At 47.1% G+C, this 21,894-nt stretch overlaps 8 protein-coding genes and 1 non-coding gene across 9 annotated transcripts; 5 read left to right on the top strand and 4 right to left on the bottom strand.

Moving 5' to 3' along the window:
* Window positions 1-192: 192 nt before the first annotated feature.
* I302_102135 (ATP-dependent RNA helicase FAL1) lies at window positions 193-2,093 on the top strand (the record flags this gene model as incomplete). Its single annotated transcript, XM_019187514.1, has 7 exons — window positions 193-209; window positions 278-323; window positions 440-449; window positions 526-953; window positions 1,293-1,567; window positions 1,627-1,788; window positions 1,841-2,093. 7 exons carry the CDS (start codon window positions 193-195, stop codon window positions 2,091-2,093), a joined length of 1,191 nt encoding a protein of 396 aa, XP_019050392.1.
* Window positions 2,094-2,385: 292 nt separating this feature from the next.
* I302_102134 (uncharacterized protein) lies at window positions 2,386-3,566 on the bottom strand (the record flags this gene model as incomplete). The annotated part of the gene is made up of 2 exons (XM_019187513.1): window positions 2,386-3,040; window positions 3,121-3,566. 2 exons carry the CDS (start codon window positions 3,564-3,566, stop codon window positions 2,386-2,388), a joined length of 1,101 nt encoding a protein of 366 aa, XP_019050391.1.
* A 709-nt stretch (window positions 3,567-4,275) lies between these two features.
* I302_102133 lies at window positions 4,276-4,390 on the top strand. The gene has a single exon (XR_002022001.2). It is a non-coding gene; the product is annotated as a 5S ribosomal RNA (ribosomal RNA).
* A 236-nt stretch (window positions 4,391-4,626) lies between these two features.
* I302_102132 (uncharacterized protein) lies at window positions 4,627-6,754 on the bottom strand (the record flags this gene model as incomplete). Its single annotated transcript, XM_019187512.1, has 4 exons — window positions 4,627-5,487; window positions 5,545-5,819; window positions 5,878-6,366; window positions 6,427-6,754. 4 exons carry the CDS (start codon window positions 6,752-6,754, stop codon window positions 4,627-4,629), a joined length of 1,953 nt encoding a protein of 650 aa, XP_019050390.1.
* Window positions 6,755-7,199: 445 nt separating this feature from the next.
* Window positions 7,200-8,514, top strand: I302_102131 (calmodulin; the record flags this gene model as incomplete). The annotated part of the gene is made up of 9 exons (XM_065869419.1): window positions 7,200-7,214; window positions 7,346-7,352; window positions 7,542-7,574; window positions 7,725-7,822; window positions 7,895-8,002; window positions 8,146-8,203; window positions 8,270-8,335; window positions 8,393-8,442; window positions 8,512-8,514. 9 exons carry the CDS (start codon window positions 7,200-7,202, stop codon window positions 8,512-8,514), a joined length of 438 nt encoding a protein of 145 aa, XP_065725491.1.
* Window positions 8,515-10,138: 1,624 nt separating this feature from the next.
* Window positions 10,139-11,785, top strand: I302_102130 (chlorophyll synthesis pathway protein BchC; the record flags this gene model as incomplete). Its single annotated transcript, XM_019187510.1, has 7 exons — window positions 10,139-10,183; window positions 10,365-10,431; window positions 10,498-10,526; window positions 10,599-10,843; window positions 10,953-11,164; window positions 11,267-11,678; window positions 11,752-11,785. The coding sequence occupies 7 exons, from the start codon at window positions 10,139-10,141 to the stop codon at window positions 11,783-11,785; spliced, it is 1,044 nt and encodes a 347-aa protein (XP_019050388.1).
* A 626-nt stretch (window positions 11,786-12,411) lies between these two features.
* Window positions 12,412-15,387, bottom strand: I302_102129 (uncharacterized protein; the record flags this gene model as incomplete). Its single annotated transcript, XM_019187509.2, has 6 exons — window positions 12,412-12,471; window positions 12,550-12,904; window positions 12,985-13,487; window positions 13,578-14,366; window positions 14,427-14,603; window positions 14,680-15,387. 6 exons carry the CDS (start codon window positions 15,385-15,387, stop codon window positions 12,412-12,414), a joined length of 2,592 nt encoding a protein of 863 aa, XP_019050387.2.
* A 598-nt stretch (window positions 15,388-15,985) lies between these two features.
* On the bottom strand, window positions 15,986-18,044 carry I302_102128 (uncharacterized protein; the record flags this gene model as incomplete). Its single annotated transcript, XM_019187508.1, has 5 exons — window positions 15,986-16,465; window positions 16,529-16,963; window positions 17,023-17,325; window positions 17,383-17,820; window positions 17,880-18,044. The coding sequence occupies 5 exons, from the start codon at window positions 18,042-18,044 to the stop codon at window positions 15,986-15,988; spliced, it is 1,821 nt and encodes a 606-aa protein (XP_019050386.1).
* A 1,738-nt stretch (window positions 18,045-19,782) lies between these two features.
* On the top strand, window positions 19,783-21,228 carry I302_102127 (uncharacterized protein; the record flags this gene model as incomplete). Its single annotated transcript, XM_019187507.2, has 5 exons — window positions 19,783-19,866; window positions 20,547-20,608; window positions 20,671-20,812; window positions 20,866-21,076; window positions 21,146-21,228. The coding sequence occupies 5 exons, from the start codon at window positions 19,783-19,785 to the stop codon at window positions 21,226-21,228; spliced, it is 582 nt and encodes a 193-aa protein (XP_019050385.2).
* Window positions 21,229-21,894: the final 666 nt, after the last annotated feature.

The raw sequence follows: 21,894 nt of genomic DNA, 5'->3' as shown, positions 1-21,894 counted from the left end.
GGAAGGCGGAGGCGCCTGATCGGGCCTGCCACAGATCGGAAATATCTCGGTCAATGAATTTGATCCCGCCGCCACTTGGCTCTTCAACCTTCTTCTTATGGATGTTGTTGAACCAAAAGCATTCCAGATATCGTTGAATTCCTCTTGTGTTGCTCTTCAATCGTCTCAACATCAAGAAGCACGAGATCAAAAATGGCAGGAATCAACGCGTAAGTGCGGTAGCTAAGTTGAACGAGTTCGTAAAGGTCAAGAACAGCTGCTCATGTGTTGTTCGTAGCGGAGATGATAAGCTCGTTTTCGAGTCTTCCGAGGCAGTCTCGGTGGTACGTATCTGATCTATTTACTCCTCAAGCTGCACGACCAATATGGAAACGGAGTGTTTCATCGAGAGGTACAGGGGTGCTCATGTTATGACACTTTTTGTTCCTCTCGAATATAGGCTCCTACTTGTGAGTTTGACCACCTCCTTCTTTCTCAGTGGTGTCGCATCGTATGTTGACAATCATGTCATGTTCATCTTCCCAGTCGAGGCGCTCAACTTGAAAGAAGACCTACTCCGAGGTATCTACGCCTACAACTTTGAGAAACCATCCGCCATCCAACAGCGAGCGATTATCCCCATTATGAGGGGTCGAGACGTTATCGCCCAAGCCCAATCAGGTACAGGTAAAACTGCTACCTTCTCTATATCGGCCTTGCAATCCATCGATACCAAGATCAGAGAAACTCAAGTCTTGGTCCTATCACCTACTAGAGAATTGGCGATTCAGATTCAGACTGTTGTGCTGGCTTTGGGTGATTACATGAATGTATCATGTCACGCATGTATTGGTGGGACCAGTGTTGGGGAGGATATCAGGAAGTTGGAAGCTGGTCAACAGGTCGTTTCCGGTACGCCTGGTAGAGTGTTTGATATGATCAGGAGAAGGAATTTGAGGACTAAGGATATCAAGGTGAGTTCATGCTGGTTGAGCGCTGGACGAATGTCCGTAGAGTTTCGTGTGGGGTGGAGGATTGGACAGGAAGATGAGCAGGCGGAATGTTGGTGGATGGGAGACCAAGTGGTGGACGAAGTGGGACGGGAATGAAACATCGGTGGATTGTGAGGGCGGAGGGACGGAGAAGAGGCGAAAGCCTGAGGAGCAAGACGGAGCAGGGGATGTAGAAGGGTGCACACCGAGTCGGATAAGGGCGGGAGTGGGGGATGGATGCGAGAGGTCAGAGGCGAAGTCGCGGAGGGGCAAGAATGATAATCAGCGGGAGCGCTTGGTCAAACGCTGACCATTCCACAGATGCTCATTCTTGATGAATCCGATGAACTGCTCAACAAAGGATTCAAAGATCAAATCTACGACATCTACCGATACCTCCCGCCTGCTACCCAAGTAGTAGTCGTCTCCGCTACTCTCCCTCACGATGTCCTTGAAATGACCACCAAGTTCATGACTGATCCCATCCGAATCCTGGTCAAGCGTGATGAGTTGACTTTGGAAGGTATCAAGCAATTCTTCGTGGCTGTTGAGAAGGAGGATTGGAAATTCGATACCTTGTGTGACTTGTATGATACGTGAGTTAGGTTGCAATCATTTCGGACAGGCACATTTAACTCATATTCAACGCTTTTAGGCTTACTATCACCCAAGCTGTCATCTTCTGTAATACCCGAAGAAAGGTTGATTGGCTCACCGAGAAGATGAGAGAAGCCAATTTCACTGTCAGTAGTATGCACGGTGAAATGGTTCAGAAGGAGAGGGATGCTATCATGGCTGAATTCAGAGGTGGTCAAAGGTGAGCGACCTTCACTGGTAAAGGCTGCGTTTAGCTCACAATGATTCCGCAGTCGAGTTCTTATCACCACCGATGTATGGGCAAGAGGTATCGATGTTCAACAAGTCTCACTGGTTATCAACTACGACTTACCCACTTCTCGAGAAAACTATCTGCACAGAATAGGTAGATCAGGTCGATTCGGTCGAAAAGGTGTGGCTATCAACTTTGTCACTGTGGAAGATGTCAGGATTTTGAGGGATATCGAACAGTACTACTCAACCCAGATCGACGAAATGCCTATGAACGTCACTGAGCTTACATAGGTCTTCTGATCGGTGAGGAAGGGTGAATGAAGGGTTTTAGGGATCGATTAAATAAAAATGTATATGCATATGCAACTATAGCTCTATACTGATGTAATCTAATGCTCTGCGGTGTGGCGTGAGTAGCAGGAATATCTGTGTTTGGCCTGATGACATGATACTGACAACAAGGGTCGACGCGTTCTCATCCTGACAACCCATCGATTGTACAACAAAGATCCCTCCATGTGTGTCATTTACTCACGATGCCATCTATTGTCTATCACAGATACCTCATCTCATCTTCCCTAATTTAAATAGTGGTGAACTCGATCCCCTCTATCCCATTCTTCGCCCTCCGCCACCACTCATCCGCCACCTTCCTACTCCTATCGTACCACTCCATCAACTCCAATCCCTCCGAATCACTAACGACCAAACCCTCATTCAAAGCCTTCCCAATCGCCGTGCTATAAACATCCTCAGCGTGAGATACGATAGGTTGAAGGGGATACGTCCACTTCCTGAAATTGGGATAATGGACCTGCAAGATCAACTCGTCTAGTTCCTGCGTATAATTACCCCTGAATTGCTCGGGATAGAAATTGACCCAATGGCATGGAATCTTATAAAACCCTTCTCTGATATCGCGATTGTCAGGAGAAAGAAACGCTAGAGATAAGGGTTCCTGATCTGAGGCAAAGTTGTCTCGGACCCTCCCGTGCGGATCTAATGGTCTTTCGCCCCTCATTATCTTCTGTGCTCGCTCTTCTTCTTTGGACAGTGCGTGAGCCAGGAAGGAGATCATCCGGCGGTTGACTCGGAGAAACATGTTACCGTTGTTGAAGCCGTTGAAATCTTTTATACCTAGGAACAGCGTTTCGGAGGGCAGATCATGTCTTGACGAGGGGATGAGGTGGTGGAGTGGGATGGATGGGCTGTAAATTACTGTATCTGCGTCTGTCACACTGTTTCGCCCAGATCACATCAATCAATCAGTCGTCAATATGCCACATAGGCTGAGCTGACAGGATGGAAATCCACTGACAATACCCATTCAGCCCTTTCACCCTCGGGTTTCCCCAACTCAACCAATAAAGTCTTCATCAACACATGAATCTTATTGTTCGATTTCCTCCTACTGTGAAATTTCTCCTCGACGTACGACGCATTATCTCCTATATACCGATATCCGTGGATCTTGGCGTGTCGCTCGTGGTCGGCTGGCGAGCGATCTAAGAGCAGACGGGAGTCGTATTTCCCTATGGTGGAGTGGGAGTTGTCCGTGAGATGTTGGAGGATTATAATGGGGTGGCGGGTTGGTGAGGCGGAAGGAAGGGTGGGGGTGATGGTTTGTGTGATGGTTGATGTGGCTGTTACAGTCACTATAGATCTTTCTGATTTACCTTCATCCAGCTCGTGGGCGAGTGTTGGAGAATGACTTGAATTGTAGAGGTCGTAAGGGTAATCTTTCGAAGGAAATAGATATCCCATGTCTGTGGACCACAGATGATGGCCATGTTGGATTTCGTACACATACAAAGGGAAGAAAGCACATCCCAGGACTATAGTGATGACAACGAACAGTTGGAGATAGCTTGTTCGAAAGATCCTGGGATGATCGAGCCCGCGAGTCATACCTTGAGACATCTTCTTTCGTTTTGGACAAACAAAACACAGTATACGAATATATAACAAGCACGACCAAGTTGGAAATCAGATCTCTTTTTGATACTTTATATACACAGGTGGGGCCATCTCGCTACCTATATCTTCTCTACAAAGTAATGAACCGTTTTCACGCTTTCGGACAAAGGCTGATGATCACTCCTCATGCCGAGCATACGACTGGAGGATGAAAGGATATTCGTATTGGATCTTTTGGATCTTCGCTGATCGGTAGATGTAGATTCATGCTCCCTTCACCCTTTAATCAATCTCCCCCTTGCATCGTGAAATATTCGCCAACAAAGGAAGGTGCATCGTCTCTAATCCGCACCTCAGATCTGCATCTCATGCTTATTGTAATTAAAGGAAGCTCAGAGATCTCATTAGCTGTCATTTATATCCAGTGTACTGAACAATGGTCAAAATGAGTTCGTTGTCCGGTTCCTTCATCTTTCGAGTTCTCCACAGTCCGTTTACGAGCCACGATGCCGAAAAACATCAAGGTAGGAATGTTGTCTGCTCCCTTCATACCATCTACGGCCAGAGAACTTAGAAAACGCTGCATCCCGTTAGATCTGCAAAGCTAAGTCAAGTATCGCTCGGTCAGTACCGAGGTCGGGGACGACTTGGGAATCCCGAGTGCTGTAGTTTCAGTATTCTCTTTTTGGCATCGTCACTATCCGTCCGAGCTTGCATCTCCCAGTAAGGCGTAAGTAAGCACTGAGGAGGTATCAAGCGAGGTTCAGATTGTCAGTACTCGTAGACCAAATGGGGTTGTGTGATGAGTGGACGTTCGGATCGTCGCGATTGAGCTGTTATGCTGCATGTCATGATGGATTATATTAATGTTATTGGTTATGTTCCTATTGCACTCTACTAAACCTGATTAGCCCCTCCCAAATCTCGCCTCGGCCGCCCTAGCCCTGCGTTCACGTTCAATCTGCAACCTCATCTCCTGACTCATCCCTCCCAGTCCCTCCCCTCCTACCTTCCCACCCAACTTCTGCGGCCCTTTACTCGCACCACCGCCCCCACCACTCAGACTCATCGCGACATTCCTCATAGCTTCTTCCTTCTGCTTTCGTTCTTCAGCCTCCTTCTCTCGCTGTTCCTCAATCTCAGCTTCCGCCGCACGTTGTTTTTCCCTTTCCTTCAACTTCTCCTTCAGTCCCTTCCGCCTCTCGTTCTTCTTTGAATTTTGCTCTTGCTCCATTTCATCCGATAAACCCGATGGAACGCGGGCATCGACCACCCAATCGTACCATTCTGGATGATTATACGCCACTCGCCTAAATACATTTCGAATATTCTTATTTGCAGATATCTCGTATGGTCTCCTGTTGTTTGACGTGGATATAGGTTGAGTGGGGTCTAGCTTTGCCTCTTCTAGTAGGTACCTGAGCATTTCCTCTTGTCCTGACGAAGCTACCAGACCTAGTACCTCGGATGGCTCGAAGTCGGATTGATATTTAGTCCAGAACGGCTTCAGGGCGTCTAGTCGACCTTTACGGACCATCTCTTCCAACCTCTTTCGACGATCTATCTTGGCTTCTTCTTCAGGGGAAAGTTTCGGTATGATAGGTGCGGATGGAGCGGGAGCAGGTGTGGGAGTGGGTTTGATAGGTTTGTTCTTGGGTTGCAGGGATGCTATGTACTCTTCATCTAAAGCTCGGAGGGCTTCTTCAGATAGGTGAGAAACCTTTATTCGAGTGACTTCGTGCCAACATCGCAGGAGTTCTTGCAGTGTCTACGACAAGTTGTCAGATCAATCCATATCGTAATCAGAGTGAAGAGAGAAACTCACCGGTCGCCTGGTGGGGAAAGGGAATGTCCTGAACCTCTCATCGTTCTTACTCAATACCGCACCTTCATACCCGTAAAAACTCTTTTTACCATGCGTACTAGCTCTGATGAATATCCTCTCGGAAGCAGCCAGATCATCCTCCCAATCCAGCATCAATGCTCTGATCTCCTCTTGTAAGGCTTGTTCACCGTATCGTCTTAACATCGCACCGGCAGATACAGCTTTGGATTTGGCATTATCGTTGAGAGCCTGCGAACCACCCTGTTTCTTACGCGCTATAATCAATCGTCAGCTGTGTTTCCTGGTCCATTCGAGGGAAGAGATATCTCTCACTTGTATACCTATGAAAGGTCTTATGTTTCAACACCCTGACTTCACCTGCACCTTTCACCTCCTGCTTCTCACTTTTACCCCTAGGTTTAATGGACACTACCATCCCGGCAAAATGACCTCCGGCAACCATCAACAATGTCAACCTCCTCTCCCCATCGACCTCGTCGGTCCCTGTCAATTGCATTCGTCTGAGTTCCGTAAGGTAGTCCGCGGCAGTTTCGAAGGGAGGGAACAAAGCACGATGGACACCGAAATGAGTATCTTTAGGTATACCCAACGAAGGTAGGGGCGCGGTGGGAGAGAACCATATCACAGCTGTACGTAGATGAGCACGACGTTGTCTGTCTGCGAGTTCTAAGGCTTCTTCGTCATCTGATGCATTGTCGTTGTTGCCACCGAGAGTCTGTCGTTTGAGTAGTTTGGCGACTTTCGATTGGGAGGATGAGCCGGACGAGGAAGAGGATTCGGATCCAGAGATGGATGAGATGCCTATGACATCCGGGGAGTTGTAGGCTCTTGTACCAAATGAAACGAAGAAAGTCAACTCACCCTCTACCATCCCATCCCATTCTTCTGCGGTGACAGTCCTTCCGGTAAGTTTGGCTTTAGCATTGTACCTGTGCCAATCCGATTTGAAATGCGCTCGCTGTTCTTCTACCGTATCGAAATTCGCACTGGGACATGTCTGACAGCTCAGCCCAGCTCCTCCAGGTAGATTTGATGGTGTTGCTTTGGGTACTGATGCTTGAGGATTGGCCTCTTCTACCTCGGCGGTAGGTTGAGCTTGAATGGATCGGACTGAAAGATTCGCTAGGAGCTCGGAAGGGATAGAGTAGACTGATACGCCCCGTGAGAGGATTGAGGTGGGGGTTGACATCGCTGTGGACACTTTGCTTGGGAATGGCAAATGTCTGAAAAAGGTACTCTGTGGGGTGATGAGCTCAGAAGGTGGCAACCGGCTGCTTATATAGCGATGATTGTGATTTTTGTTGATTCAACAAACATGATCAATCAGGAAAAACCACTCAGTCATCGTCCAAATGCGATCGTTACGTCATCACCTCTTTGTCAGCCTGATAAACAATGAATACGACTAATATCAGGCACATTACACAGTGTATATGTCACTGTTACTGCGCATTTGGGTCGAGGTCCACTCGTTGTCGCGACCACTCTCAGCTTCACACAGACCACTCACACATCATCATCATCATCATCATCATACTCACCACCCCTTTAATTCCTTCATTTCATTCCTTACCCTTCTTCATCTACATCATACTATCACCCTCTCACGACCGTTACGAACAAGACTGATCATAATGGCTGAACAATTGGTGAGTTCACTCGCTGCTGCATAGAAGAAAGAGACGTGCGGGGGTTGCGCAAGGCCCCACAATCTCTTGATTCCTTACTGGAATGATCCATTCGATGAGGATAGGATGCTGATGTTTGGTATGACTTGCAGACTAAAGGTTAGCTATTGGCCCAGTAGCGTATCATACATCGCAGAGCCGGAAGTGAGCTGACCTTTGCCTTCTTTACCTACTCGCCTAACAGAACAAATCGCTGGTATGTGGTATACTCTATTTCAGGAGTAGCACAGCATGGATGTACTACCAAGAGAGTATGAGAAACTGACTATCGACATCAACTTGCTATAGAGTTCAAGGAGGCTTTCTCTCTCTTTGACAAAGGTGAGCCCGGCTTTATGCATACCTCTAACCTGGGATATGAGGTAGCTGACAGCTATATTCCTTGGCTATCTCTTTTTCCCTGTACGATCTAACATCACCTCACCCACCATCACCGGCTACCCGAATACCTGACACGTTCCAACCACACAGACGGAGATGGAACCATCACCACCAAGGAACTCGGTACCGTCATGAGATCTCTCGGTCAAAACCCCACTCAAGCTGAGCTCGAGGACATGATCAACGAGGTGAGTCAGGTCTACTATTCAGGCGTATTATAAAGAGGGACCTGATGTTAATCATGTGCTTCACGTACATAGGTCGACGCCGATGGAAACAACTCTATCGACTTTGCTGAATTCATGACCCTCATGGCTAGGAAGATGCACGATACTGATTCCGAGGATGAGATCAGAGAGGCTTTTAAGGTGGGTCATGGCTATCTTACATTTGTTTCGAGCATCTCTGCACATTGCAAGCCCGCTTGGGTGGTGTAGCGAGTATACTGTCATTTTTGATATTACCTCATGTCATTTTTGACCAGGTTGCTGATTACAATTCCATCTGTCAGGTCTTCGACAAGAACAACGACGGCCACATCTCCGCCGCCGAATTGAAGCACGTCATGAGTGAGTGTTGCTTCCTTGCTGACTTCACATGTCGGCTTCAGCAGATGACTGACATTCGCTCAATAGCCAACCTCGGTGAGAAGCTCTCAGATGCTGAGATCAGCGAAATGATCAGAGAAGCGGACAAAGATGGTGAGTACCTGTGTGGTTGATAGATCTACAGGCCCTCACTGATGATCCCGCGAATAGGTGACGGTATGATCGATTACAACGAATTCGTGACAATGATGATGGCCAAAGTGAGTCGGCGTACCTGCTGACCATGTGTTATGTGAGGGACACGACTGATAAGCACCCTTCTCCTGCAGTAAACACATTTGTCTGAACCCTCTCGGATTCGTTCGTTTTCTTTCTTATATCACAACTTTTTTGGCGTTCATGTGTTCCTTCAACAACGAGGAGAAGAGAGGATGGTACGATGAAAAACAATTTCTATATTGATTACTAGGTATTGAAGAAGAGATGATACGTGGACTGTCATGTAAATAAATGTTTCTTGCGCCTGCATCTCTTTGGGTCACAGCCAATGGTCTCGGGCACATTCAACCACATGACTCCTTTGATCCGCTTGCTCTCGTTCAAAGATCCATGCTGGTCATGACCACTGCTCAGGTGTCCAATAGGCATCCTATTCAAATGCTCTCCAATTCGAGCTGTTCGATTATATACAGCCACATGCCTATCTTGTTAAGCTGCTTACTATTCGGCTTACCGAGCTTCCTCAACCTTAAGCTAGCTGCAGACACCTCTGGTATCATTTGCTCATGAATTAATTCAGTCTATCAAATCGGTACCTACCGCAGGCATTTCAATAGCCCTCAACCACTGACATCATCCTCTACCAACCTGCACTTCGGATTTAAGCCAGTCAGCCAGACTAGCCAACATTTGTACCTCGCTTGAAATCGTGTGTCACCTATGATAACCTGTACACCTGATACTGATGTCATCTCGTTAAACAAACTATATTCCAACAAGGCATGACCATTGCCGCTCAGGTTCAGGTTCGAGATCTCTTTGGGGAGGCATGTCGATGTTGGCGGCGGTAGTAAGATGTATCGTAAAGGATGTGTATGCCATACCTCGTTCGTCACTACATGGGTACATGGTACAGGGGAATTTGTCTATTGACGTCTGAGGCGCTGTTTAAAGCCGGAGTATGATCGGTACAATATGGCGGGTTTGGCCCAGAAATCCAGGATTTCAGGAAAAAAGAGCTGTTTGTGTTTTACGTGAGATTTAGGGGTGTTGGCTTTGACACGACGTCATATCGACTATTCAAGGGTTGACAGACTGTATGCCTGTATCGCTGAGGAGGTGAGATGCATGAAAAGCGGGTTCCTTTAGCCTTTGTTAGTTTGACAGGTGATACAGCTACAGCCATACAGGTTGTGGGATCAAAGGAAGAAAATTCCCGAACAACTGCTCTAAGGCTACTGAATGGGATAATGGTATGAATGGAAAAGTCAGCCATTGCATCGATATCTTCCAGATTGAATATATACCGCCGATGAATAGTTTATGAACCCCCTCTTTCTTTCTTCTTTCTTTTTCTTCATATTTCAAAAATATATCAACCACTGTAGCTTTATAACCTCTTTTTCTTGATTAATACGTGAGTGCTGTTATCCTATACACACACATGTGTTTGTGGATGAGATGGGATATAAGACAAACGCAGAGTGGGGGAGATTTGATGGTGGACTATCCCGGAAAGGGACGATCAATCGCCCCGATCTGCTCGGATCACCCCCATGTCATGCTCATAAACCATCTGGATATCACGAGCTGCATTACTAGCTCGGATGTGTTACCCGGTCTCATCATATCAGCCAGGATCGAGATAATATATATATAGAGGAAAGGATATGCAAGCTGATATCGCCTTTCCCCCCTACTATGACTAACAGCCAAACCAAACCAAATCCATTCAAAATGTCCAACGTACCATCTGAAATGAGCGCTTTGTACTACCACGAGGTAAGTCACCTGAGTCCTCCTGTCTCATTTGAGATGTACGAAGTCATTGTCATGGGAATGAACGAGACGCTGATCATTGGAAATGGTTTACGTACTCTTCCCTTCCCTTGTCAATCATTACCAAATTAAATCGGCTTCGTCAAACTTTCACCTTCCCCACAAATCTTGAATCCCGCAATAGGCCAGAAACTTCGAGATCAAGAAGGTTCCTGTGCCCACCATTGACGACAATGAGATCCTTCTCAAGGGTGAGTCGTCGCAGGCTCGGTATGGTCGGAACGCAGTAGCTGATGGATCTATGTGATGGTGGATAGTCGACATCTGTGGTGTATGCGGTACCGACGTGAGTCTTTGCTTCAATTACCACATTATCGCGAGTGAATACCTAAGCTGATTTCCTATCTGTGCGCCGCAGCAACACATCCACGAAGGTGAATTCATCTCCAAATTCCCCTTGATCCCAGGACACGAGGCCGTTGGTAAGGTCGTCGCTATGGGAAAGAACGTCAAGGGTTTCGACGTTGGAGACAGAGTCGCTGCCGATGTCGGAGAGACCTGTGGTTGGTGTCACTACTGCCGAAAGGGTGATGAGTTGTTCTGTGAGCACTTTAACCCTGCTGGTGTTGCTAGGGATGGTGGTTTTGCCGACTACATCAAATAGTGAGCTTGGGCCTCCCTTCCCTCTTCCCCACTCTCTGTTTCCTCCACTTTGCAATATTAAGTTTTCAAAGGAAGCACGATCGCTGATTGTTCACCCCGTACTCTGTAGCCACTTTGCCAAATGTTACAAGATCAAGAACCTCTCCGACGAAGAGGCCACCCTCCTCGAACCTGCCTCATGTGCCATCCACGGTATGGACAAGCTCAAGATGCCCTTCGGTTCCAAGGTTCTCTTGATCGGTGCTGGTCCTACCGGTTTGATCCTCGCTCAATTGATGAAGCTCGGTGGTGCTGCTCACATCACCATTGCCGCTAACAAGGGTGAGTGTTCGATTCTCCTTCACTTGATCAGATCTATCATCCGATCAGTGATCGTTACATCGTAAGAACGTGAGCTGATATATCTTGAATGGTTTTTTGTAGGTATCAAGATGGACATTGCCCGAAAAGTCGACGCTGCCGACGCGTACATCGACCTCGACCGAAAGGACGCCGCCTCCCAATGGGCCAAGATCAAGGAAGAGAATCCCTACGGTTTCGACGTCGTCGCTGAATGTACCGGTGTCGAATCCATCGTCAACGACGCTATCAACTACGTTACCCGAGGTGGTACCCTCCTGGTCTACGGTGTGTACGAGGACAAGGCCAGACTCCCTTCATGGTCCCCTACCGACATCTTCGTCAACGAGAAGAGAATTATCGGTTCTTTCTCACAGACTTACTGTTTCCCCCGTGCTATCGACTTGTTGGATTCAGGAAAGATCAAGACCACTGGTATGGTCACTGATGTGTTTGATTTGAAAGATTACCAAAAGGCTCTTGATAAGATGGCTACGTGAGTTTGGCTCTCCACTCTACGTTCTTTTTCTCTCGAAGTTGAAAGCTGACTTGTCGTTTTCTTTTCGTAGCCGACAAGCCCTCAAGATCGCCATTAAGCCTTAAATCGGTTTAGGTGATTTGATCTGATCTGAATTACCATCTTGCGGAAGTGAAAGTGACAGTATCAATTGATTTTGCGGATTATCGGATATGATAGATGGAAAGGATGTCTTGGGTGTTGAGTATTGTGTTGGTGGTTAGTGATAACAGTAGCATAGTTTCGGTAACGATTGTTCATAAAAATGTATCGATGTTTATATCCATTTCTTTTGCTGCAAGTGACGAGTGGAGTAAATGAAGAGGAAGCGACCCCTTGGCTTGCATATATATGTTCACGACGAATTGTGGACGTAAGAGGTAATGAGCTCAATCAAACATGGATGGTGAGGCATGACAAAGGATAACCTCGACATGACCTATCGGGACCTCACATGATTCACCCATGGTGATTGGCAACTGTAAGGTCGCTGTGTTGCAGCATTACATCATTGTCCGCATAGCAATATCATAACATACCATTAAGAACGTAAATCGGAATCGTAATCTAGGAAAAAACGATTAAAAGGAAATAAGAGATCAATCTATACAAACTTTCCAAATATCCAACATTTTCTCTTCAAGTCGTGCCATCATAGTCAGCGGTCTTGCACCTGACATACTACCCAATCCGAGGATCCTGCAATCGTAATCTACACTTTCGCTCGCAGTTGTTTTCGTAAATCACCAACTTCAGCCTGAAGCGAATTGAGCTGTATCACACATCACACCAAGTCAGCCACCAACCATTAATTGTCAATATATCCCAATCAATCGACAGTTGAACTCACCTCATCAAGCAATTGTATTCTCTGAGATTGCGACTTGACCCTCTCCTCGTCCTGCTCCTCCTCCTGTACTTTCAACCTCTTCTTCATCTCCTCCAACTCGCCATTAAGCTTATTGGACAATTGTGATTTCTCGTCCTCTGCCACTTGCGCCAGATCTAGCGCTTTGGCAGATAACACACCGTTGGCCTCACCCAGTCTATCTATCGTCTCTTTCTCTTTGGCCAGTTGAGTCTCAAGATTACGTTTTTGAGAGGAAACGTTGTCCAGGGTCATTTGGAGATTGTTCAATTCATCTAGGAAATGAGATTCGGTGGAACCTGATTTGGCAAGTTGATCTTCTAGGACTGCTACTTGTCTAATCATCAGACCAACAATCATTAGTCAGTCGATATACGTACGCAAGTTGGTGATTGACGAGATGACTGGTAGACCCACTGTTGATATGTCTCCAGACTCTTCGCACTTTCCTCTACCAGCTTCTTAGCTTTCGCCGCATTCCCTTTTAAAAGATCCCTCTCCTGACCCATCCTCACCACCCTCTCCACAAGGACTTTACCATCCTCAATGACGCCCCTGATTCTGGATAGGGTCTCGGAGATATCCCCGATCTGCTCGTTGTGGGGTTGATACAGATTCTGCAGTGCAGCGAAATTCAACGTTTTACTTGGACTTGCCAATGAGGAGTTACTGGATCCCGTCCTGGGATCGATGAGTTCAGCCTGGACACGTTTCGTGGGAGGAGGTAAGATCGACCAGATGGAGTTGAATTGCCCGGCGATAGATTCAAGTTCGGAGGACAAGTCGTCCACTCGGGCTTGCAGGGCTTTCGTACTCGGTGCAACGGATGACATGGATGATACGGCCGTTTGAGCGGCTTGGAGGGATGATGAGAGGGATTCGTTTCGGAGTGATAGATCGTTGATTTGGTCTTGTTGGTTCTGTAATGCACATGGGTAGAAACGTCAATCAATGATGCGTCGTCGGCACTCAGAGCAGGGACTGATATCTGTTTGAGAGACATCACTCACTCGTATCTTCTTCTCAAACGCTGTGATCTCCTCCCTCCTCCCCATCTCACCTTGGTCGACTCGTCCTTTCCACGCATCTCTATCCTCCGCTACTCGTCTCAATTCCTCCTCCAAACCCATATTCACCTCGTGCATCTCCTCCCTGAGACTGACCACCTCCCTCTCTCGTCTGCTGATCAGACCCCTCACCTCCTCCAGGGAAGGTAACACCTCATGTTCGCCCACCGACCCCATCTTCCTTCCCAGAATCCCACCAAGAGACAATCTAATCTGATCCATCATCGCTCGATCTTTCTCAGACATCTGTCCAGATTCCAATAACCTCTGTCGATCACTGATGAACCCAGCTCGTTCTTCCGCCCAATGTCTTCTCTCATTCTCCCAGGTAGATCGTTCTTTATCCCATGATCTCTTCTCTGTCGTCCAACTGTCCCGTTCCCTCTGATACGCTTCCCTCTCGCTCAACCAACTTTGACGCTCTGATTCCAGCTTTACGCGATACTGGTCCAGCTCCCTGGCTTCCTCTTCTATCGCTCGTTCCCTCCGTCCCATCTCAATGACCATCTCTTCCAGCTCTTTCACTCGGTTCACCTTCTCCGTACTCTGCCTTATAAGCTCGGCTTCGCGGTCTTTCAGATTATTAAGCTTCATAGATTGTTTGTCGTATCGAGCTTGAGTTTCCGCCGAGGTTCGTTCTAGCCGTCGTACCTCCCACGCCATTACCCCTGACCAATGTTCCATCAGTTTCCGGCGTAAGGCTGCTTCTCTATCCTGTAGGACGTATACTTCCTGTGATGCAGTATTACTTGTCAGCTATTGTGTGGTTCATACTGCTGATTACGAGCTTACCTTTTCCGCAGCTTCCACCCTTTTCTCGGCCTGTTCCAAACTCTCCATCGTCTGCCTTGACATTCTCTTATTTGAGTTATTCAGCTTCTGCAACGTCTTAGCAGCAGTGAGGATCTTGATTTCTCGCTGAAGTCGAGATTGTGATGATTCCAACCGATTCGATAGTAACGATAGTTCCTACTCAAGAGGACCAATATCAGCTTGCATAGATCTCTCATAATCGACTTGAATTTTGAAATAGAGCTTTACATACCTTCTTCCATCCCTCCACTTCCTCCCACCTTCCAATAGGTAATCTCTCACAATCCACCGCTGCTTGTCCAGCTAATAGAGCTAATAACATCTCGTCCGAACCCTCTGCGAATCCCATTATAGCACTTTCCTTCAGATCTCCACTCTCATACGTTGCTCCCCCCGTCGAAGAGTCCGGAGCAGACATCACCCCGTGTATACCAGCCAGCAAGTTCCGCGGGGATGTAGGCGAAGTAGTACATTGAGAAGCTACGGTCGATCTTCTCCTAATGGGTGAAGGACCTCTTCGGGAAGGATGGTTCTGAAGTCTATCCAAAGTAGGTGCATGTCCGTCCGTTGCGGGCGATGAGTCAAAGTACCCGTTCTGTTGATTGTTGTACGCCTGTACCTGTGGAGTCTCAAGGGTGGAAGGGGTGTAGTATCGTTCTTCCTGCTCATTGGGACTGATCCTACTTGGTCCAGCACCGTTCGACGAGTTACTCCGCTGTTGTTCTAATCTCGTAGCAGCATCGAACTTTCCCGCTAGATCACTCAAATTCCCATAGGCATCTTGACTTGACATTGATATTCCATTTGGACTGGTCGCTCCATTTCGTTGAGTAGGATCCAAGGGCGGTGATCTGGCTCTGAAGAAGGCCGCTTTGGTCATTCGAGATGAGACTGGTGAGGCTGGACCTGACCCGTTGCTCATGTTGATGGCTATTGGCATCTACACCTTGTCGTAGAATAGGTTGAGGTTGAAAGGATGGTTTAATTGATTATACTGTAAAATATATGTGGGTTGGTGTGAGAATATGTACCATAGAGTTGATTTTTCTGTTTTGAGTGGTTGTCCTTGTTGTTTTGATTTCACGCGATATCAACCATGTTTGTGCCTGGCTGATACGCCATACCGTACCACGTGCACTTTGCCACCGTACAATGCTACCAATAACTTGAGGTGGCACCGTGGCATGTACGTACTCTTCTCTACCTTCTCAGATTCTTTGAGCGATAGATTCATGTATACTTCTCATAGACCCATGAAAATGCTGCAGAGATGATCTCCCATTCCATAGCTTTCGGCCAATATAAAAATCATCACGATTCCATACCGGAACGACAGTGAGGAGGAATTTTACAAAAATCGTCTTCGAGAACATCATAGTGATCTGAAATCTAACCCGTTTTATTCACTCTATGCTGTTCTCAAATGCTCACCATGCACCAAGCGGAACCACAAACGAATTTCTTTATATCCAAGCACATGCATACATACACAAACACATCACTCCACTTTCCGAAGACCATCCGCCAGCGGAATATCACTATGATCTAGATCCCTTCATCTTAGCAATAGCATTCGGTCCCCTAATCTTCCCCTTCTTAGCCTTTGGCTTAGCGTTCTTACCCCGTTCCCTCTCAGCCTTCGTCAAACTCAATTTCACCGCGCCCTTCTCATTCTTCTCCAAATTATGCTTTGCCTTCTTCTTGGCGAGTCTTCTAGCTTGTCTATCCGCATCGGAACTTTTAAATACCTTTCTCTCCTCCTTAGAGAGATCTTTGATCTTGTCTCCCAATTTCGGATCACCCTTCGGTACAGGTCCAGTTGACTTGATGAATGGTTTGGTCTTTGAGGTTTTTGCATCTTCCTTAGAAGAGGTAGCTGAAGATGCGAGTGATTTGATGGTGTTGTTCAGTGTGTTGGCGGATGGAAGGGTTTTGGAAGGTTGGACTCGGAGGTATCGCTTGGCGAATTTGATTTTCTTTTGGTCCATCGCCAGTATCTCATCCACACTTTCACGATCCTACGACAAGGACAATCATCAGCTCATAAGTCTCGAGGAGGGACTGAAAAGCAGCTAACTCACCGAGAAATGGACGTAACCGAACCCTTTGCCCAGTTGAGTTTCTTTATCCCTTACTATCCTCACTCCCGTCACCCACTTATCTTCCGCCGGACCTCGTTCAGCCTTCACCAGCTCCTCAAAGAATACTCTGATATCCTCCTCTTTCGATGCATAGTCCAATCCACCAACGAACAAACTCATCTTGGGATCTGTTCCACTAGGTAACCACGCAGCTCGCTTGGCGAGCGCATTGCCCGCTGATTGGAGGGCTACAGCCGAAGGTAGACGTAATGAGTCCACTCGAATCGTTCGACCCATGAATGTACTGGCATTTGCTGCGAGGGCGGTAGAAGCAGCTTCGAAAGGATCAAGCACAGAAGCGACATTTGCAGATCGATCGGGATGAGGATGAGCGAAGACTACATATGCGTTACATGATGCGAGTTCGGAGTGGAACTGTTGTTTGTGCGATGTCAGCTGATACCATTGCGCAAGAGTGATCGCGAATAGCTCACGTCTTTCTTGATGAACGCGACCTTTCTCTTTCCCTTCGAATCTAAGAACACCTTTCCTTGCTCAGGCTCTTCATCGTCCCCTCTACCTTTTCGCACAGGTAGGTCAAACCCTTCATTCTGTGCTCTCCAAGCAGCCGCACGTTCCTTCTCCCTCTTAGCACGCTGAGTGGCATCCTTCTCTGGATCATCGGTAGGTAATGATGCAGTAGGCGCAGCGAAGGGGACTGATCGGAATCGGACTGATTCGATTTTGGCGGTAGGGACGAACGAGAGAATATGTTGTCTGAGTTGGTGCAATGCGGACTTTGACAGCGCTAGTCAGCTTGTGGATCTATTGAAGTATGGAAGCTGATGGCTCACCTTTGATTTAGCACATTCCAGAGGCAGATTACCAACAAACACTGTTCTCCTATCCTTGTCCGCCTGTGTCTCTCCGGGAGGGACGTATTTACCCAATGTTTTACCTTTCTTTGTTTTTTTCTCGGCTTTGGCCTTTAGGCTTTCGTGTACCATATCTTCGCTGTCATCATCTGACTCCTCCTCACCAGCTTCCTCCTCATCATCGCTCTCAGCTCTCGTGACGTCGGCGCCATCGTCATCTTCGTCCTCTCCCTCGGAAGGTTCTTCGACATCGTCTACGTCCTCATCGTCCACTTCCTCCTCGTCATTGGATTCGTTCTCAACTTCAGGAGTGGCCTCCCTCTTGCTCTTCTTAGTGATAGGTTGAGAAGATTCAGGTTGAATAGCAAGTTTCGAGCTGCTCGCTACAGGTGCTGAAGAGGGCTGAGCGAAGGAGCTCTACCATACGTCATTCTGTCAGCTTAATCGATTCCATGAGAGAGACAAAGCTGACTCACACTTTTAGCAAATACATCATCCAATTCTGACCCTTTCACCTGACCGAACAACGAGAAGCTTTCTTCTTTTGGCTGTTCATCTTTCGTCTTTTCCCCTCGCTTTCGCTTCTTGCTGGCATCGTTCTCTGGTGCTTTTCCTTTGGTTGCTTTGGTGTTCTTTCCCATGGTGTCGTGATTTCGCTGTGGTCCCTATCAGTGTATCTATATGCTGAGTAGTACTGCACTTCTACAATATCAACCACAAGACCTAGTTGCATTTTTCCATCAGCCGAATCCAAAATTGTCTTCTCATCTCCACTTTCCCACGGATCACCCTAAACACACTGAACCGCTTAAACAGGAGGAGCCGATAGATTACATGAATTTCTACTAACTGGATGGTGGAAATAGGTTTTACCACGTCGGCTTCTTGCGATCTAGGGTATGAGTGCCACAATATATAATCCCGAGATATCAATCTGTGATTACCTGATTTAGACAAGCTGAATATACAATATTCCACCGTCATCGTTTTTGTGGCATCCACTCGCTGATGGTGCCTGATCAGCTCACATAAACAAATGACCCTGAGAACATTAATCTTGTAAACAAATCTCATGTCCACAGACTTCCATTTGGGCGGGTTAAGGGTGTTTGAACGTCATTTGCTCAGTTATCAAGATAGGCTGAGCAACCAGACACGTATGGGAATGTTCAGCATGAACCAATGAATGTGGGTGAGCAATTTGATGTTCGAGGCCAAGATGCATAGGATGTGTATTTGCAGATAATGTGCCCATTGCCCTCGGAAAGGATACACTTCTCATTTGTGTGGAGATGTTATCTTCAACTTGCTCGCCGGTATGCGCTCACAGCTGCTTCAAATACCTCTGGCATGTCTACAATACTCATACCGACTTGATATGGGTTTGAAAGCAGCTCATTGAACATCGTTTTAAGACGCATTGCTACACCTGCACTGCCTTCACCCCTTCTTCCTCTATTGAATCGGTGCCACATCGTAATAACAGCAGCGATATCGATGCATGATGCTCTGATAAGGTATCTAACGAGCGGATAGGCATCCTAGAGTACAATGAACACCATCCATGAAAGAATTGAAGCGTTTTGAACGGTTTGATACATCACAAAGTGCTTCGATGTATCAAGATTGGGTAGTCAACTGATCAAACGGAATGTCTTTCGGTCGTTGACTTCATACTAACATGATATTTCATCATATCCCATAGATTTCGTGCTCGGTAACGGCTGTGACCCCAAGGAAGTCGTGCTCAACACCTGATAAAGCAATCATATAGGCAAGTATGTAAACGAACAATAAAGGAAACAGCTCCATCATCTCTCGGGGTTACGATTTCCTCTCGCGGCGTTTTAGATCGGGAGCATGATCATCAAGTCACGTGACATTTTCTTGATCCCCATATCACTCTTCTTTCTTCCTATGCATCTGCCTCCTGACGAGTATCATCTGAAAGAGGGAAGAGTTATGCATGCAATGCAGCTTCCAGAAGCGGGATACGTGGGGTGATGCATGAGATATGACGGGTTGATTGAAAAGGGGTTGTTTACGTCGGTTGACGAATTGTGAAAACATAGATTGCAAAGTCGCGCGGCGAGTTTGTCACATATACCTCACCCCCTCTCACTTCTTAACAACATCTCTTCTTCTTCTTCCCCCCTTCAACCGACTCACATTTTCATCAACTCAGAATACATACATCTTCAAGGTTAGTGAACTATTTCCATCTTACATATACCACCCAGACACCCTCATCACATCGAAATAGAGTGAAAGCTAACGGATCAAACGTTCATCATTAATCTCTCTTTCGTCGATACCATTCCCTCCGTACGAATAGCTCTTCGCCACCAAACCGAATCAATCAATCAACAAACAATCACAATGGCTCCTACTACTGCTGCTCCCAAGAAGGCCGCTGCCCCTAAAAAGGCTGCTACCCACCCTACCTTCCTTGCTATGGTTCAAGTGAGTTTACCGTTCTCATCAACGTTCGAAATGGTTTACTCCACCGATGGGGTCTTCTTCCCCTTAAACGTTTTCTGCTCTTACCGAACACTGGGAAAGTCGATACTTTCTGATCTGCTTGATGATACTATCGATGGGATCTTTGCGAAGTTTCGGAGCTCTTGCATACGATTTGAAGGTGATACGACTTCTCAAGTCGTTCAGTTCTTACCATCAACAACGGAGGAATAGAAGGGGATAAACATTCCTCAACTTTCCAGCCGTCCCATGCCTTCCCTGCCTCCCTTACTTCAGCTTTTCCGCCCAACCCTCCTCATCTACCTCTATATCCTTCCTTGCGAAGTCTGGAGGCTCTGCATGGTTTGTGACGAGAGATACAAACATCTACTGCAGCAAGCCCCCCGTCCATCCTCCCCCACTTCCGCTCGTGACTCAACCATCCATCACCTTTTCTTTCTACATCTCATTCCTCACCTCACACATCTCCAATCCTCTTGCTTTCTTGCACATCGATGCATCCACCCTTCATCCACACCTGTGTGACGATGCATAGCTCCACTGGTCATGCTTGTCAAGTTATCACACCCTTTCTCGAATTGCCTTTTTAGGAAGGTTCCCGTACTCCAATCAACGAAGTCGTACCTCGGAGCAGAATGCTGACTTTCCTTTCCCATTATCAGGAAGCCGTCAAAGCTCACCCAGAGGACTCCAGAAAAGGTGTTTCCCGACCTGCCATCAAGAAGTGAGTTGCATATCTCACCCAACATGCATAGTATCATCGAGCTGATTCCTTTCGCTCCGTAGGTACCTCGCCGATACTTACAAGATCGACATGAGCTCAGCCTCCAACACCAACAACCTCTCCAACGCCATCAAGCGAGGTGAGGAGAAGAAGGAACTCGTCCTCCCCAACGGTATCTCCGGTCGAGTCAAGCTCGCCCCTAAGGTGAGCCGTCCCATCACTCCCTCGTCCAGGCTCGATGCTGACTATCATTTCAGGTCAAATCCGCTGCCGGTAAAGAGAACGTTGCCCCCAAGAAGAAGGCCGCTACCACCGCCGCTAAGAAGCCTGCTGCCAAGAAAGCTGCTGCCCCCAAGAAGGCCGCTGCCACCGGTGCTGCCAAACCCGCCGCTAAGAAGACCGCCGCTGCCGGTGCCAAGAAACCCGCTGCTGCTAAGAAGACCTCTACTGCTAAGAAAGCCCCTGCTGGTGATTATCCTACATATTCAAACACAAATCTGACTCGGTACTGATATCAATGCTTGTTCGTTTGTTCAGCTAAAGCCGCTGCCGGTGCCAAAGCTGCCCCTAAGAAGGCTGCCGCCCCTAAGAAGAAGGCCGCTCCTGCCAAGAAGGCTTAAATGACTTCTTTCTGTTGATTAAGGGAAAGAGTGGGAGGGGATGATCTTGTAATAACAAACAAATCAATTGTTCTTTTCTTTCTCTTTTTTGTAAATTGGCTACTGGGCTTTCTTTCCTTCTTCGTTCTCTTCTTAATACCAGGTTCTTCTACCTTTTGTCCTATTTTTCGTTTTCGATTTTTCCCATTTGATATACTTGATATGTTCCAGGTAGTAATCATGCATTAGCAGATGACCTGTGATTGTTCAAATTGCACTGCGTTGTAAGCAAGTAAGCTTGAGAGCAGCATAAACGTTGATCATGGTTGTTTTCTTGGTTGTTATGCCACTCCTGTACTGCTTTATAGGAGGGGGATGAATAAGTTTATCGAATGGATTGTTGATGCTGTATACAGTGTTGAGAACATGGATTTCTTCCGATATTTACACCTTGTTCCTCTTGCTTGTTCGCGTCTTGTAATGTTCTGATCTCGCATCAGACCACAGCTAGACACACAACCTCTCACCGACAGGCTACTTTCACCTGCTCTTCGGTAACTGGCTGAACTCTCGAAGTCTGGTCGACCCCGCCCCTCCCGACATCAGCACCGACCAGACACCTTTGCCTTCTTCCTTTGTGGAATCCTTTTATCCTTTCACCTTCTCTAGTCTCACTGTGGGATACCT

This window comes from Kwoniella bestiolae, chromosome 1, assembly GCF_000512585.2.
Source record: "Kwoniella bestiolae CBS 10118 chromosome 1, complete sequence".
NCBI lineage: Eukaryota > Fungi > Basidiomycota > Tremellomycetes > Tremellales > Cryptococcaceae > Kwoniella > Kwoniella bestiolae.
Note: the sequence above shows the minus strand (reverse complement) of the source record. Positions and strands in the feature narration are given on the sequence as shown.